At 35.9% G+C, this 13,682-nt stretch overlaps 1 protein-coding gene across 1 annotated transcript; it reads right to left on the reverse strand.

Moving 5' to 3' along the window:
• Positions 1–241: 241 nt before the first annotated feature.
• Positions 242–1,513, reverse strand: LOC145089950 (uncharacterized). Its single transcript, XM_079028326.1, has 2 exons — positions 1,049–1,513; positions 242–943 (listed from the first exon to the last, which is right to left on the reverse strand). Exons 1-2 carry the CDS (start codon positions 1,511–1,513, stop codon positions 242–244), a joined length of 1,167 nt encoding a protein of 388 aa, XP_078884452.1.
• Positions 1,514–13,682: the final 12,169 nt, after the last annotated feature.

Consider the following 13,682-nt stretch of genomic DNA (forward strand, 5'->3'; position numbering starts at 1 on the left):
CATTTTTCTTCTCTTTGCACCTTTTGAACCTTTTAATTATCTTATTCTTGACCACTTCCATCATTGGAGGATTTAGTCTTCTTTGAGCCTCTCTCCTAGGCTTGCAATAATCTCCCATAAGAATCTTGTGTGTGCATACATTAGGGCTTATCCCGTTTATTGGCTGAATCACATCAACCCGGGACAATGGAGAAACGTTGCTAGGGTACCTCATTTCTTCAAAGATGTTGAACTGAATGATTTATCCATCAAACTCCATAGTAATTTTTCCTTTATGGACATCAATGATCGTGTGAGCGGTATTCATGAAAGGTCTTCCAAGGAGGATCATAGATGATTTGGAAGGAGTCTTCTCTTCAAGATCAATGACATAAAAATCCGCGGGAAATACTAGTTGATTAACTTGTACTAACACATCCTCCAACACTCCTCTTGAAGACACACTTGACTTGTCCGCTAATTGAATGATTACTCCTGTTTCTTCCAAAGGTCCAACATTGAGAGATTGAAAAACCGAATATGGCATCACATTGATCGAGGCTCCAAGATCTAACATGGCACTTTCGACATGCAAATCACCAATGGTACAAGGGATAGAAAATATTCCTGGATCCTTGCATTTAGGAGGTAACTTCTTTTGGATAACCGTAGACACGTTTGCATTGACTTGAATCTTTTCATTTTCCTTGAATTTCCTCTTCTTGGTGCACAAATCCTTGAGAAATTTTGCATAACTTGGAATTTGCTTAATAGCATTCAATAGTGGAATGTTGATTTGGACCTTGCGGAAAGTTTCAAATAATTCATTTTCTTCCTCTATCTTCTTGGAAAATGCTAATCGGGAAGGGAAGGGTGGTGGTATGATTAATGGCTTGATGGTCTTTTTGGAATATCCGGGTTGCTCAATATTTGTTACAATCGGTTCCTTTGGAGGAAGTACAACCTTTGTAGGCTCAACAACAATAACTTCATCTTCTTCTTCTCTTGAAACTCTTTTAGGGTTTCTTTCTCCAAGTGTTTTCCCACTTCTCAAGGTTATTGTACTCACATTGGGGTTCTTCTCGGTTTGAGAAGGAAGTTTACCCATTTGTTCCATCTTGTTAAGAGCAGTGGCCAAGTCTCCAATTTGTGCTTGAATGTTGGAGAAAGTATTCTTGGTCTCTTGTTGAAATTGGGTTTGGCTTTGAGCAAGAGAAGTGACGAGTTCTTGAAGGCTTATTTGATGGTTACCACTTGATTGACCTTGTAGTGGAGGTTGATGATAATTTGGAGTGGGATGAGATGTTTGGGGATATGGAGATTTTTGTGATGGGTATTGAGAAAATTGGGGTCTCATCATAACATGTGGGTTTTGCTTTGGTGGGTATGGGTTGGTTGGGTTATTCCTCCAATTTGGGCTATAGTTGTTTTGAAAGCCCATGGGTCTTGGTTGACCTTGATATCCTCCCATTGCATTAACATACTCCGGTTCACTTCCAAGTGTGGGACATTTATCCGTATAATGCCCCGTCATTGCGCAAATACCACACACCATCAATTGTTGACCACTTCCCACCACCATTTGACTTAACACATTAGTCAAATCTAAGAGCTTTGATTCTAAGTGTTGAGTGTTGCTAACTTACTAACCACTTGTGGAGAATTTCTCTTCATTTCATTGTGAGTCCCAAAGTTCTTTTGATTTTGAGAAATGGTTCCAAAAAGTGATCTTATCTCTTGAGGTGTCTTGTTGAAGATGTCACCACCACTTGAAGCATCAATCATTCTTCAATCTTTTTCATTCATACCCTAATAAAATTGTTGAAGAAGTAGTTATTCGGGTATGTTGTGTTGAGAGAAACTTGTACACAAATTGTTGAATCGCTCCCAAAAATCATGAAAAGTCTCATTATCCCCTTGACGAATCCCCAAAATGTCACTTCTTTGACTTGATATCCAAGAGGTAGGATAGAACTTGCTATTGAAGGCCTTGAGTAACACTTCTTATGTGTGAATAGATCCTGGTGGTAAGTTGAATAACCACTCTCTAGCTTTATCTTCCAAGGTGAGCGGGAGGGCGGTTAGCTTGAAATCATCCAATGTCACATGTTCGGGAAACATGCTAACACATATCATATGAAAGGACTTTAAATGCTTTTGAGGATCTTCTATATATAAACCATGAAACTTAGTGAGTTGATGTATGAAACTTGACTTTAATTCAATCCCTCGATGGTTTGCGGGATAAACAATACCAAGAGGTGTGTGAGTAACATCTGACTCCATCATTTGTCTAAGTGTCAACTCTTGAGGGGGATTGGGTGGATTGGGGTGATTGGGATGTTGTTGCATGTAATTGGTAGGTTGTTGGTAAGGTTGGTATGGGTATTGTAGATTGGTGGTGGATAAGGTTGGTAGTTAGGGTATTGGTTGTAAGGAGATTGTTGTTGTGGGTACATTGGGTTTTGGTACATTGGAGGGTGTTGGTAATTGGGTTGATTTGGGTAATGTACTTGTTGTTGAACTTGAAAAGCATTGGTTTGAGGTTGGTTGTTTTTGTGGAATTGTTGGTTTTGTGGTTATGGGTGTTGATAATTGGGTTGGTCTTGAGGACGGGCTTGATTCCAAGGTGGCATATCAATGAGAGATTCTTGTTGTTGTTGTCTTGGTTGTTGGGGTGGGGTATTGGCATCTTGATTGTTTGGCTTTGGTATGGGATTGTGAGGTGGATTATGATTCATGGCTATGTATTTTTCAAACGGAACGTCTTCAAAGGAATGAACTGTTGGATTAATGTCTAAGTCCATAACTATAATTAGTAAGACTTGACCCGACTTGGCATGGTCCATTTGGGTTGCATGGCATCATACATTTGGATAGACTATAATGAGAGAAATAACAATTAAGGTTTGTTAATATATTCTAAGTTCTACTATATTAATAAGATTATTTAATTAGTATTTATCAAGAATTAATCTAGAATTAATTAAGTGATCAAAAGAAGACTAATTAAATATATGGGTTGATTGTGTAAATCATCCATACTTGTATAGTGGGCTAAGACTCCATAGATTATCAAGTTGGGCTAAAACCCATAAGATGCTCCATGAATGCTCAATGGTATATTTGAACCCATGGATCCAAGGAAATGGAAAGCCATGACAATTAGGGTTTACCCTAATTGTCACTAACTATATAAGCATCTTATTGTTGACAAAATCGGCCACTATATTGGTGTTGTGTGAACCATTTGAGGTGTCACACTTGGGGCACTAGGCACTTAAGCTTCATGAAGATATTCTACATCAATGAGGTATGTAATTCTAACTTGATATATTCATTTGAATCAATGTTATTATGTTAGTTAGGATGAATACCTTGGAAAGTTCATATTTGCATGTATAATAGAGAAAACATAGATCCAAGGTATTTAGGGTTGCATGTACACTTAAGAGTGTTAGAATGCTCAAAATCCAACAGTGGTATCAGAGCCTAGGCTTGTTTTCAATTATACCTGATGCAAATTGCTGAAAACTGCTGAAAAAATCGATTTTCTGGCTTTCTGGGCACTGGACTCGCCGAGTCCACTGATGAACTCGCCGAGTCCATGTAGAAAATCATCCTACTCGTCGAGTAGGTTGATACACTCGACGAGTAAGAGCCCCAGGCAACATATTTTCGAGTTTTTTGGCTGGAATTGGACTAGGAACATTACCCTAAGCTGTTTTTGGACTTATAAACTTATTTTTGATGTGCTAATGTTCATAATAATCCAATTTCAAAGATAATTGTCGATAGATTCATGTTTTGTATTAGTTTAAAAGTTATGCTAATTACACGAAAAAGTTTGATGTGAATTATCTTTGTTCTTATGAGTTGCTTAGATTAATAGAAAAGTTAATTGATTATGTGTTTTTCAATCCATTTTAATCTAAGAGTTCATTCTAAAATGTGTTTTTATAACTTGTCCTCAAGTTATATGAAAATTCGCATTTAAGTTTCATAAAACTCATAAAAGTTGGCAATGGTTACAAAAATTAAGAGTCTCGTCCTCAAGTTATCGAGGTTCAAGAGTCACTTCATTAAGTATTAAAATGTGTAACCTTAATTAATTCCACAAGTTACAAAATAAAGAAAAGTTACATTCTTGTATTAGTTTAAAGTCTTCCATAACTTGCCCTCAATTTATGGAGCTTGAAGAGCTTTTTAATTAAAACTACTTTAAACACATAAGTTATGGAATTAATTAGTTTTGAATATTTTCAAAAACTTGCCCTCAAGTTTTGGAATTAGAAAAGTTTTCACTTATGAATACTTTAATTCCAAGTTAGCCCTTAGAATTTTAAAAGTTAAAATTCAACCCTTATACTTTATAATATTATAAGTTAATTATATATATATATATATATATATATATATATATATATATATATATATATATATAAGAGTAAAGTCAGTCTTACCGTTAGTAGGCCTCATTCACGAAGACGGTCTTTAAAGGGGGTATAAGGTTACTACCTATAAAATGGCAGTTTAATGGGTGTCCACTCTCACCCACCGCTTCCTTGATCGGTGGAGGGTCGTTAGCCGAACGGATAGGACAAGGACTAGAATTCTCCCTTCATTAAAAGTATTAATGATAAATACTAAGTAACTAAACCTTTTATAAATACCCAATCTTAGTTACTTAGGAAAATGTGAATAAGGTGCTAATCCATGAAATTACACTTTGCACTTTTTTAAGTCGGTTAGTGGAGCGTGTGTGGTTAACCGACACGCTAACTCATATTTAACAAGGTGGGCAAAGGGTAACTTAATGTTTATCATAGTATCGATGGAGCGTGTGTGGTTAACTGGCACATTGATTAAGGGGTAAATATTAAGGGTACCAAGTATATTTGCATGGTTATTCACACCTTGTTTTGTGATCCTTGGCATCCCAGTCACAAAACCTGAAGGGCACACTCGAAATTGAAACATGCCATTGAAAGTTCAATGAATCTCAAAGATCTAGGAGTTTCAAATCCAATTAAAAGCTAATAAATTATTTTCTTTTTCATGGTGGAAATTGGTGAATCGTCATTCACCTACCTTCAAATATTCTATAGCTTGGATTACGACATCCCTCTTTCAAATTATAAAATATTGTGTTGGGTCCTAGCCTTAATATTTCATATTGGGTGTTATATTAAGGACTTTAAATCAACTATCTTGAATATCTCCTAAAAGATGTCTAGTTCAGACATCTATGATCTTCCCAAATCTCTTGGAACTTCACTTCCTTGACATCCTCCAATTATTCTCCCTAACCCACAAGCTCTTGAAAAGTTTAATGTCACTCAAGCCCTATTGGCAAGAAAAGTGATGGGTTTTAGCCATAAGAACTTTCCTATGTGCGCATGCAAAACCCTAATGCTTGGATCTAGGCTTTCTAATAAACATGCTTTGAATCCAAGACTTCTAATTACTAATTAGTTTAAATAACAACATTGAAACAGATCTAGAATCATACCTTTGAGTTCCTTGTTGATCTTGAGGTCTTGGAGCTTCTAGAGTCACAAATGTCACTCCTCTAATGGCTTACAAACACCAAAGCAAGGAGGATGATTTGGGAGAGAGGAGAGGGAAGGAATTTCGACCAGAGGTTCCTTACTTTAGGTCAAGTGTCGAATTCCATCAGCCATAGGGTCTATTTATACTTGTAGACTCCTTAAGGGTTACAACCTAAACCCTAATTGGATAATCTTCTCTTAAGGCTATCCAAATCCATTCCTAGATAAGCATATGGACGATTTTAGCTATCCTAAACCTCTTAGAATTCGTCCATACCATATCCAAATGGATTTACAGTCTAAAGCTTAACTATCAAACAATTGACAGTTTATACCCCTTTATTTAATTAATCTCTTTAAGTCACCAAATTAATTCTAATTAATTCTATGACTTATATTAATCAAATAACAAATATATTATTCATTATATTATTCTCATAATATATTAATAAAATTTACTCTCTCTTAATAAATCATCCTATCAAGTTGCTATGGTGAAGGCAACCCAAAAGGACCATGCACAACCGGGTCAAGTACTTGCCCAATATAGTTACAGCCTTAGACACTATTCCAACAAAAAGGTCTATGTGTGATCACATCTTTGAGATGTAGTCACATATTGACAAGCTGGGAAAGTTGGGTGTCAAAGTCTTGAGAAAGTTGGTGGCTCAACTACTTTCTAAGTCACATAGTGAATTCCTTTGGGACTCCTATGAAATAGACTATGACAAGACCCTTAATGATCTTATCTATTTGCTAAGATGAACTTCCTAAAACTTTATGGACACTAACAATGACGACACTGGATATCCAGAAAAAGCATTCTCTTCCCAATGGAAAGGGATCGGCCATAGTCAACTCGGTTGACCAAATGGTAAAGAGAAAAGCTAAGTCTGTGATAGTCCTGCATACCATAACCAAAGGGTCCATATGTTTATATTGTCAAAGGAAGGGGCATTAGTTGCGAAGCTGCCAATTTTACCTAAGGATGTTAAAGTCAATAAGTTTGAATGTACTTCAGGTAAAGTCCACTATCTAACTGTGCTAAGTTTCTATTTTGAGATTCTTGATACATGATGTGACTGGGTCACATGTTGATGTTTTAAGAATCAAAGAAAAGTGAAGAACCTTAAAGAAAGAATATGCTGAATCTGATCGCGTAGATGGATTTCTATCGCATAGTTTGAAGATCAGATTCTTGAGCTACTTCTTAGGAGTTATAGGAATAGATAACAACAAAGTTTTCATGTGCTTTTCCACTGTAAGGATAGTTTATCTGCAAAGTTTTAAAATAAAAGGTTAGTTATTTTATGTATCCTTACAATGGCGTTTATGGAAAATTGTTGCTTATAAGATTCCACTGATAGCAATATTGGAAAGTGAATTTGATTCTTTCATTTGTGGTAGTGTCTAAATTTATCAAATAAGGAAAGATTCTCATCACCCAAGTTTCAGTTGGATAGAAACTTGGAATCATGCAAGTTGTATAGCATGATGAATGAGAATTTTCAAGCATTGGAAAAATTAAGACTAACTACTTGTTCACATGGATGTGTGAGTCAAGTAAAGGACTAAGGGATCGAGTACACATTCTTGTACACTGTTTAGGTCCACCACAAAAGATCGATAAGATTATTCGTCATAATTTACTATACCTACGTAAATATGGTTATACTTACAAGTTTAAGTGTATTTCTGAGACATTGGAAAAGGTTCCAATGTATGGCAGAGCGAATAAGAAGAACCAACTTAGGCAGAAGGATAAAAGTTTCTCAAATCTGAAAAACAGGAGAGTACTTTAGTATCGTTCTATATAATCATTAATGATTTTGAGACCTTATAACAATTCATCCTCTAAGTGCATTTTGATAGTTAAGAAGAGGAGTTATGAATTTTTGAAGTGGTTAAATCAAGAAGATGATTCATACTTCGTTCCAAAAACAATTCTTAGAGTTATACTCTAAGATTGTAACTTGAGTGACATGTCTTAAAGAAAGGTTTAAAACACTAGTTAAATGTAAGAGTAAAAGTATCCTACTCTTGTATATTTGAAATTGGTAAGTTGTGATGTTTTGGATAAAACAAAGACCAACTAAGGCCAATTGTGTGAAGTGTTTGTCTTGATTAGAATCCACACTATCTCTTGAATATCTGACAAGAAAGTCTTATACATCAAGGGGACAGTGGGAGTCTTAAAGGTCTTGAAAGTCTCAAGAAGTAATCAAGAATAAAAACTTGTAGTTTAACACTAGCACACAATGTGAGGTTTATAACCTATCGTGTTGACATATTATGTGCCCATTCAAATTAAAGTTGGCTTTGCATATGAGTTCTTAGAGTTCTCAATTGGTTGCACAACAACTTGGAAGCAATGGCAGGCCCTTGAGCTGCCAGGTGGCAAGAATTTAAGATTGCACAAGTTCAGTCCATATGAATTTGGAATTGTCACTAATCTTGTCTTGTGACTATGGTTTTGACAAAAATTCAAATGGAAAGGAACACATATACCATAAAATCTAAGGGTCATAAGGTTTCTCTCCGATTCATAAAAATGATGGTGAGGAAACTCTTCCACCAAGTAGATTTGAAGCAGATAGCAAAGGTCTAAACAATTGAGACTATGATTACGACATCCCTTTTCATAGTTCTTAAAGTTGTTTAGACACACCTGTGAGCTATCTAAGATAAGGTGTATGATATTGATAAAGTTTTATCAAAGCAATCTAGTATCAGAAATCAGAACTTTGGTAAGAAAGTCAATAAAGTATTGATTTCTAGAAGTCCAGCTGATTTCTGAGTACATGTCAAAGCTAGTGGGAGCAAAAGTGTTATGCTAATAATCATCATGTTAGTGGTAGCATGATAATTATGATAAAGTTTGCAAGTTAGCAATGTTAATTATAGAAAACAAAAGGTTTCAATTGGGAAAGAGCTATTTTGCTATAATTAAGGGAGAGGAAATTATACTTCATCTCAAATCTATAACCTTAGATTGTGAGATTTTAATCAAATTTAGTCAATTATATATATATATATATATATATATATATATATATATATATATATATATATATATATATATATATATATGAATGTAATGTTGGAATGGCTCAACATAAGAAAATTCTATATATGGGTCCATTATTTGTGTTCTAAAATTCAATTATGACTACGACATCCTTTTTCATAATCTGAATTATGAGAACTTGGCAAATTGAAATGGAAATATTATAACAAAAGACTGGTTTAGTCTTTATGTGAGACATCATGAATTGTGTCCCATATGCTTCGGATATATGATCGATTACATGTGCTATATTCATCCTTTCTAAAATTTTCCAAATGCCTGGGGCATTAAGAAGGGAAAAGGTCTAGAATTGGATATGACTAAAAGGATTAAGCAATTGCTGAGGACAATCTAAGTCTTACCAAAGATTGGTTGCTCAAGGACAGTTGGAAGTATAATGTTAATTCTGGAAGGACCATATTGACATAATCTGTAAGGAGGCAACTTTTGTTCAGAAGTGATAGTCAAAATGGAATATGGAAATGTTTCAAAGTTAGAAATTATTCAATCTATGTAAGATTAGGAAACTTAATGCAAGAAGGATGTTTCTAAGGAGTTAATCTCCTTTGGAATACTTTGTAACGATTGTTGCCAAGTCTTTGTGAATTTGTGCATAATCATTACAAGAGGATCAATTCATATAAGTTTAGAATCTAACAGATTTCGGTAAATGATAGGAATTTGGAATTCTTACATTTTCGATAAGGATTTGGGAGTGTGAAAAGAGAATCGTTGAAGTTATGTTTAATCGATCCAGTCACAAAGTAAAGATCATAGACAAACATAGTATGCATAATTGGTGTATGGCATGACTAGTGTTTAGAAAACATAGTGTACATGCTTGGAGCATGGGATAACTATTGTTTTAATTCAAGAATAAAGTTGATAGCTAAAACAATATACAATGAATAATGTGTAATCATATGGTGATAAATAAAAGGTGTTTTATTAATATTCATAAGTTCTGAGACCGTATTAGATTCAATTATTATTGTGTTTCACTTTGCATGTTTTGAATTCCAGAATAACTAGGTCATTGTTCTGAATGACTGAGTTATTCAAACCATCCACAGTCGGTCATATGTTGGAAGTAGATATGAATCAAGACTATCATGGGTTGGGCTTGTAGAGGTGTAAGATGTTGGACAAGGTGGTGCTACAACACTCATGAGTGCTCATAAGTTCTGAGTATTGGATTCAACCCGCGCTCATTGGAATCACTTCATGGATTTTATCACAAGTGATCATGAGGCGATAATATCTTATATTCTTCAAACCTAGATATATGAGTTGTTACTATGACTTGGTTATACATTGATTGCATGAAAACGCATTGGTAACTCGATGTTATAAAACGTTCCTTTGTGTATGATTCGACAAGTAGTAGAACAAGCCATATGAGTCGAAGTTTATCCATTCCTTTTACATTCAGGATAAAAGTGATATATGTGGGTCCCTCGATGATTTGGTGATGACAAATGTAAGTGCTTGGCCGGGCCTTGTAACGCCCGTAGATTCGGGTTAGTTAATTTAGAGGCAATATGGGTCAAAAACGACTTTTCGACAAAATATTATTTAGAATAAATAACCTTAACCAAGATTTAGAATATGTCACAAGGTTTCCGTACATATAAAGAACGCCGAAATCCGAGTTATAACGAAGAAGTTATGACCCGTCGAAGTTTCGCGTCGGAACCGGCACGACACCGGGAAGCGTAAATAGTAAATTTATGATAGAGCGAGATTTAGCCTTAGCTCTCTAAACAAAAGTCATAGAGTATGTTAAACTAAGAACATCGATAAAAAGAACGCCCAAATCTGACTTCGTATGAGGAAGTTATGATTTTTCGAAGTTTCGGATTAGCAGGGTACAGCCCGAAATTCGAATATTAGATCGAGCGGTTTTTAGCCGACACGACCTGAACGAGAATCGAAGATCTCGTTAAGAGTAGCGTAACGAGAAAAAGATGGGCGAAAATGGACATCGGATGAAGAAGTTATGAGGATTTAACGGACCAATCTTGTCCCGGCCTGTTAATAATATAAAATTTAAAATCAATTCAAAATTAGCCGACGAAGTCTAAACGAAAGTTGTAGAGTACGTTCCTGCCTTCACGTGGATATAAAGAACAACGAAAAAGGAGCTCGTATGCGAAAGTTACGAATTTTTAAAGTTGGAAAGTGAAATTGCGAAGCTGATGCATGGACTGATGACGTGGCTTAATCCTAACCGTCGCTTGCTGATCACGGCTCGCTTCGGATGGCCGACACGTGGTCCTCGCATACACCCCGCATACCCTCACCTTACCTCTTCCGATGTTGCTAGCCAGCTGGTGCAAAGCTGGCACCCTTATCCGAACTTACACCCAGCGTCAGTCCGAAGTCTGGGCTATAAATAGAAGGTCGAGGCTGCCATTCTTCTTCACTCCAAAACCTCTTCTTTCTCTCACTAATTTCTCTTTCTACAACCCCAAACCCCCCCTAAACCCTAGATAAACCCCTTAGCACCCGAGGGAAGGCCCGAGACTCCCAAAGTCCCGAGAAAAAGGAGTCTTTCGGTTTCGAAACGCTGCTCCAATTAAGTTCCGGTTTTCGATAAAATTCGCTGTAAGTGAGCTACGCTTACGCAACTTTTAATATAGCTTTCAAATAATTATAGTAATGTTATTAGGTCCTTAAAATAATTATTTGGGCTATTATTATGAGTTATATTGAGTGTTATTAACGCTTATATAATAATAATAATAGTCAGACTATTAATTTGTCGTGGTTATCGTTAGACTAATCCCTAGTGGTATTGGTACTAGGTTTTATCGAAGGAAATTGTTTTGAGAGTATCGAAGCGCTGTCCGAGTGCTGAGCCACCACCTTTCAGGTGAGTGCATGGTCCCCTTCAACTTACACATAGATATGAAGTATTTACTACGTGCTATGTGTGCATATTGTCTGTTTACTTGCTGTCTATGCTTGGTGAAAGATTTTATACATGTTTTAAATGATTTAAACTATATATGTATTTTATATCTACGAAAATGTTGGGGGTAAAACTTGGGTAGATATAATAGATGAAATATGTGTTGGATGATGAGTTGAGAGGTGATATAGACTATGAGGTATGGATGAGAGGTGTACGATGTGAGAAGCCTTTTTCCCAAACGACGTCCCCGTCATTCAGCAAAGTATGGATGACAACCACAGACTATTCTAGACAGTCCAGTGGAACACTAGCAGGCTCGCAACCTGTAGGTTTTGTGAACGATGTGTTCACTCGGTGTATTCTAAACCTTGGTGATCATCTAGACTTGATGCCTAGACCCTGGTGATCATGCAGACTAGGTGCCAAAACCCTGGCGACTATGCAGACTTAGTGCCTATTGTATAAATTCTGGCGACTATGCAGATTTAATGCCTAAACCCCGGTGACGATGGACTTCGTGCCGATTCCTTAGGATGATCCTTAGGAATGTATGAGCGAGGAATGGTTGATTCTTAGGGTAGATCCTTAAGACTAAAAAAGATAATGGGGATGGGTAATCGGGTTGATTGTTTGATTGTTTGAACATAATAATTATATTACTGTGGGTTGAAAACCCTATGTACTCACCAGGTTTCCCAACCTGACCCACTCAGTTTATTTATATCACAGGTGTTGATATGAAGTCACATTACACTGAGAGATATAAAGAGATGTAGATCACTAGTGTAAATAAATGTAAGTTCTGTTTATGCTTATGTTTCTGTATTAACGATGATATCCCAAACGTTTTAAAATGAATAAAATACGTTTCTTCGAAAATGTTTTAATAACGTATTTATCATGTTTTTCTGGGAACAAATTCTGCAACATTTTTATTAAAAGAAGTACTCTGATTTTTATAAAGCATAAACAAAAATCGGTCTTTTCTGGCCGTGAAAATGGGGATGTCACAGGCCTGGACTGATTTGATTTGTTCAATTAGTCAGTCGTCATAAATCAGAAATTGGGAAACAACAAATGGACAGAGAGAAAGATTATAATCCATGTCTCGGTCCATATGATATCTAGAATGGAGGAATATATGATCCCTTATCTAATGGACAAGTCATTGACAAAGGTCAGAGATCATCGGTAAGGTCAGAGTTCGACAGAAGCTTTTGAGAGCTACGATTGCCAGTCGGTTCTTAAAGTCATTCTTGAAATAATAGTTTTAGACTTATCCAAGTGGGAGACTGTTGGATTAATGTCTAAGTCCATAACTATAATTGGTAAGACTTGACCCGACCCGGCATGGTCCATTTGGGTTGCATGGCGTCATGCATTTGGATAGACAATAATGAGAGAAATAACAATTAAGTTTTGTTCATATATTAATAAGATTATTTAATTAGTATCGATCAAGAATTAATATAGAATTAATTAAGTGATCAAAAGAAGACTAATTAAATATATGGGTTGATTGTGTAAATCATCCATACTTGTATAGTGGGCTAAGACTCCATGGATTATCAAATTTGCCTAAAACCCATAAGATGCTCCATGGTATATTTGAACCCATGGATCCAAGGAAATGGAAAGCCATGACAATTAGGGTTTACCCTAATTGTCACTAACTATATAAGCATCTTATTATTGACAAAATCGGCCACTATGGGTGATAGAAAGGGCTAGTCGATTTTCATGAAGTGTGGATTTCTCTTTAATCTATTCCAAGTGTATTTGGTGTTGTGTGAACCATTTGAGGTGTCACACTTGGGGCACTAGGCACTCAAGCTTCATGAAGACATTCTACATCAATGAGGTATGTAATTCTAACTTGATATATTCATATGAATCAATGTTATTATGCTAGTTAGGGTGAATACCTTGGAAAGTTCATATTTGCATGTATAAAAGAAAAAACATAGATCCAAGGTATTTAGGGTTGCATGTACACTTAGGAGTGTTAGAATGCTGAAAACCCATCATGCACAAAATTGGAGAACTCGGCTCGGTGTCGGTATCACTTGAAGTATGAACTTGGTCTTCTATCTTGATTAGTGGAGAAGAGGAAGAAGCTTGAACGTGTTGTTGTTGCTTTGCTTGTTTGGCTAACTTTTTCAACCTT

The sequence above is a fragment of the Lactuca serriola genome, chromosome 2 (genome assembly GCF_051521515.1).
Source record: "Lactuca serriola cultivar US96UC23 chromosome 2, Lser_US96UC23_V15, whole genome shotgun sequence".
Lineage (NCBI taxonomy): Eukaryota > Viridiplantae > Streptophyta > Magnoliopsida > Asterales > Asteraceae > Lactuca > Lactuca serriola.

Excerpts from the sequence above, each read along its gene's own strand:
- LOC145089950 (XM_079028326.1), bottom strand. The coding sequence starts at position 1,513 with ATGACGGGGCATTATACGGATAAATGTCCCACACTTGGAAGTGAACCG. Across the intron at positions 944-1,048 it reads AAACCGAGAAGAACCCCAAT|GTTGTACTTCCTCCAAAGGA; the intron begins GTGAGTACAATA and ends GAGCCTACAAAG.